Below are 2,382 nucleotides of genomic sequence, written 5' to 3' on the forward strand. Positions count from 1 at the left end.
TTAAACTGGTACACAATTAAAAACATTTTATTTAGGCCTATCTATGGCCTTCAAAAAGTTGACAACTCTACAATCTGAAGTTCGGAGGTTCGAATACCCATCCCACCAAGTGTGCTCGTCCTTTGAACTGTGGGGGTGTTACAATATGATTGTCAATCCCACTATTCGTTGGTAAAAGAGTAGCCCAAGAGTTGGCGGTGGGTGGGGATGACTAGCTGCTTTCCCTCTAATATTTCACTGCTAAATTAGGGACAGATAGCCCTCGTCTAACTTTGTGCGAAATTCAAAAGAAATTCTTTAGCTCCCTTCAGCAAATGCATACTTAATTATTTTCAGTTTAGAACTCCAAATAGATTAAAACTCCACTTTCACCGTAGGTTTTGCTGAGGGACTATAAACTCCGATCATACACCCTCAATGCCGTAAGTTTTCATTTTCTTCAAGAACAGAAAGAAGACGTACAACATTCCATTATTACGGATTTACAGGTAGGAATTTTTAAATTCAGTTAGATTTATTGTTTATAAAATCTTACAGATTTTACTTGCTATAAAAAGGCATAAGTAAAAATAAATACTTTATCTCTGAACAAAATATCAGTAACTATTTTTGTAAAATTGGAGATCATGATACATTTACTTTGAGTACTAAAAAAGGGGTTAAAGCAGTATATATTTTTTTTATAAAAAACACTTGGTGAATTGCCTGTTAGTGAAATATTGTTGTAATAAAACCATTCATTTGGTTAATATTGTTTAACTGCTTACCAAAATATATATATATATATACATTTTTTTACACGTACATACAGTTTATGGCATTGTTGTTTTACATTGATATTCTCAATTCCTTATTTTAAATGTATTTGCATATTTTAATCCAGTAAATGATTGCATACGTTTTAAATACAACCTAAACATTAATGTAATCACATTTTAAGCTTAAGAAGACTGGGATTTATACATATATGACACAATTGCACGATATTTAGATGCTCTGGTAATGTATTACATCTTTATGTATTTGTTTCAGAATGGAAATGAACAAACCAGAAGGCGACTTGCTGTATATTGTTTAAAAGATGCTATGTTACCTTTAAGACTTTTAGACAAGCTGATGTGTATTATCAATTACATGGAAATGGCTCGGGTGACAGGGGTGCCTTTGTCTTATTTACTTTCACGGGGTCAACAGATTAAAGTAGTGTCCCAGCTTCTGAGGAAGGTAAGAAGATTGAACTATATTATCTTTTATTGATGTTCATAATTGATAAAGCTTTTAAACAGAGTAGTTAACTTCCAAAAAAATTATCTCAATGTCAACCTATTTTGCCTGATCTGCCACCTAGATAGACATAGGTCAGATTTGGAAAATGACACTTTTCAGAAAGTAAACACTTGATTTGGGGATTTCCCTTAAACTTTTTTTTCTTCTTTTAACATTCAAAATGTTGGTATTTCACAGACAAGTTTAATATCATTGAGATGAAAGAAATGTCATAGTATTTTTTGATATAAAGTGTTTTACCTTAACATAGCAAACCTTAAAGCAACTAGCCAAGTCTCTTTATTGAGCCGTCTCAGATATCAAGGGATTTATGTTTCCGTAATCATTTAAAACTGATTCATTTTAAACTAAAAAATCCACATACTAGTTTATACACTCTGGAGATATAATGAGGAACCATCTTTTTTAATATTTAATCTACTGATCATTGTCTGGGGTGTGGGAATGGTGTTCCCTTACTTTAGTTTTAGCTCACCCCTAGAAGAAAGAATCACTAACCCTTTCATCCTGATTGTAGGTAAGTAATCAATGTCTAATGAAAGAAAATGCAAAATAAAATATGTACTTTCGTTATTATTGATCACAAAGTTTCAAACAACTTATGCTCAGAGTATATACTTCTCATCTTTTCACACTTATGATCTGTAGTTATTTTATTGTAAGCAACTGAAATTCTACGAAACAAAACGAATAGTACTCTCGGGACTTTTCACTGTGGACTACGAAATTCCAAAGTTTATTTTACTGTTAGTAGCTGAAATAGAAATCTTTCAAAAATAAAGTAATGAATTTCCACTCATGATATTAGACTGTTAACGTGACACCGTCGATGGGAATTTTCCCAGCTTCGAAAACACAGTGGGGTAGGGTTTGTAGCTTGTGTTTAGTACAGTGATTGTACAAAGTCTGATCCAATAAACTTGTTAGGTATTTAAATGTTAGTTACCTCCCGGGATTTAGTGGTATACGTATAAAAGTGTATAACAAATTATGAACATCCTGTTCCCTATTTAACCATACTTACACAGTAACCAATAAATGTGTAGTTTCCAGTAATATATATATATATATATATATATATATATATATATATAT

General features: G+C 31.7%; 1 protein-coding gene across 1 annotated transcript in view; it reads left to right on the forward strand.

Moving 5' to 3' along the window:
* Positions 1 to 377: 377 nt before the first annotated feature.
* The window catches only part of LOC106470887 (DNA polymerase delta catalytic subunit), a gene marked incomplete at its 5' end in the record, with an annotated part of 29,865 nt that continues 27,860 nt past the window's right edge, over positions 378 to 2,382 (forward strand). The window contains 2 exon segments of the mRNA XM_013931463.2: positions 378 to 488; positions 1,033 to 1,224. Of these exon segments, the coding sequence (XP_013786917.1) occupies positions 378 to 488; positions 1,033 to 1,224 (303 nt within the window).

This window comes from Limulus polyphemus, unplaced genomic scaffold (assembly GCF_000517525.1).
Source record: "Limulus polyphemus unplaced genomic scaffold, Limulus_polyphemus-2.1.2 Scaffold4268, whole genome shotgun sequence".
In the NCBI taxonomy this organism is placed as follows: domain Eukaryota; kingdom Metazoa; phylum Arthropoda; class Merostomata; order Xiphosura; family Limulidae; genus Limulus; species Limulus polyphemus.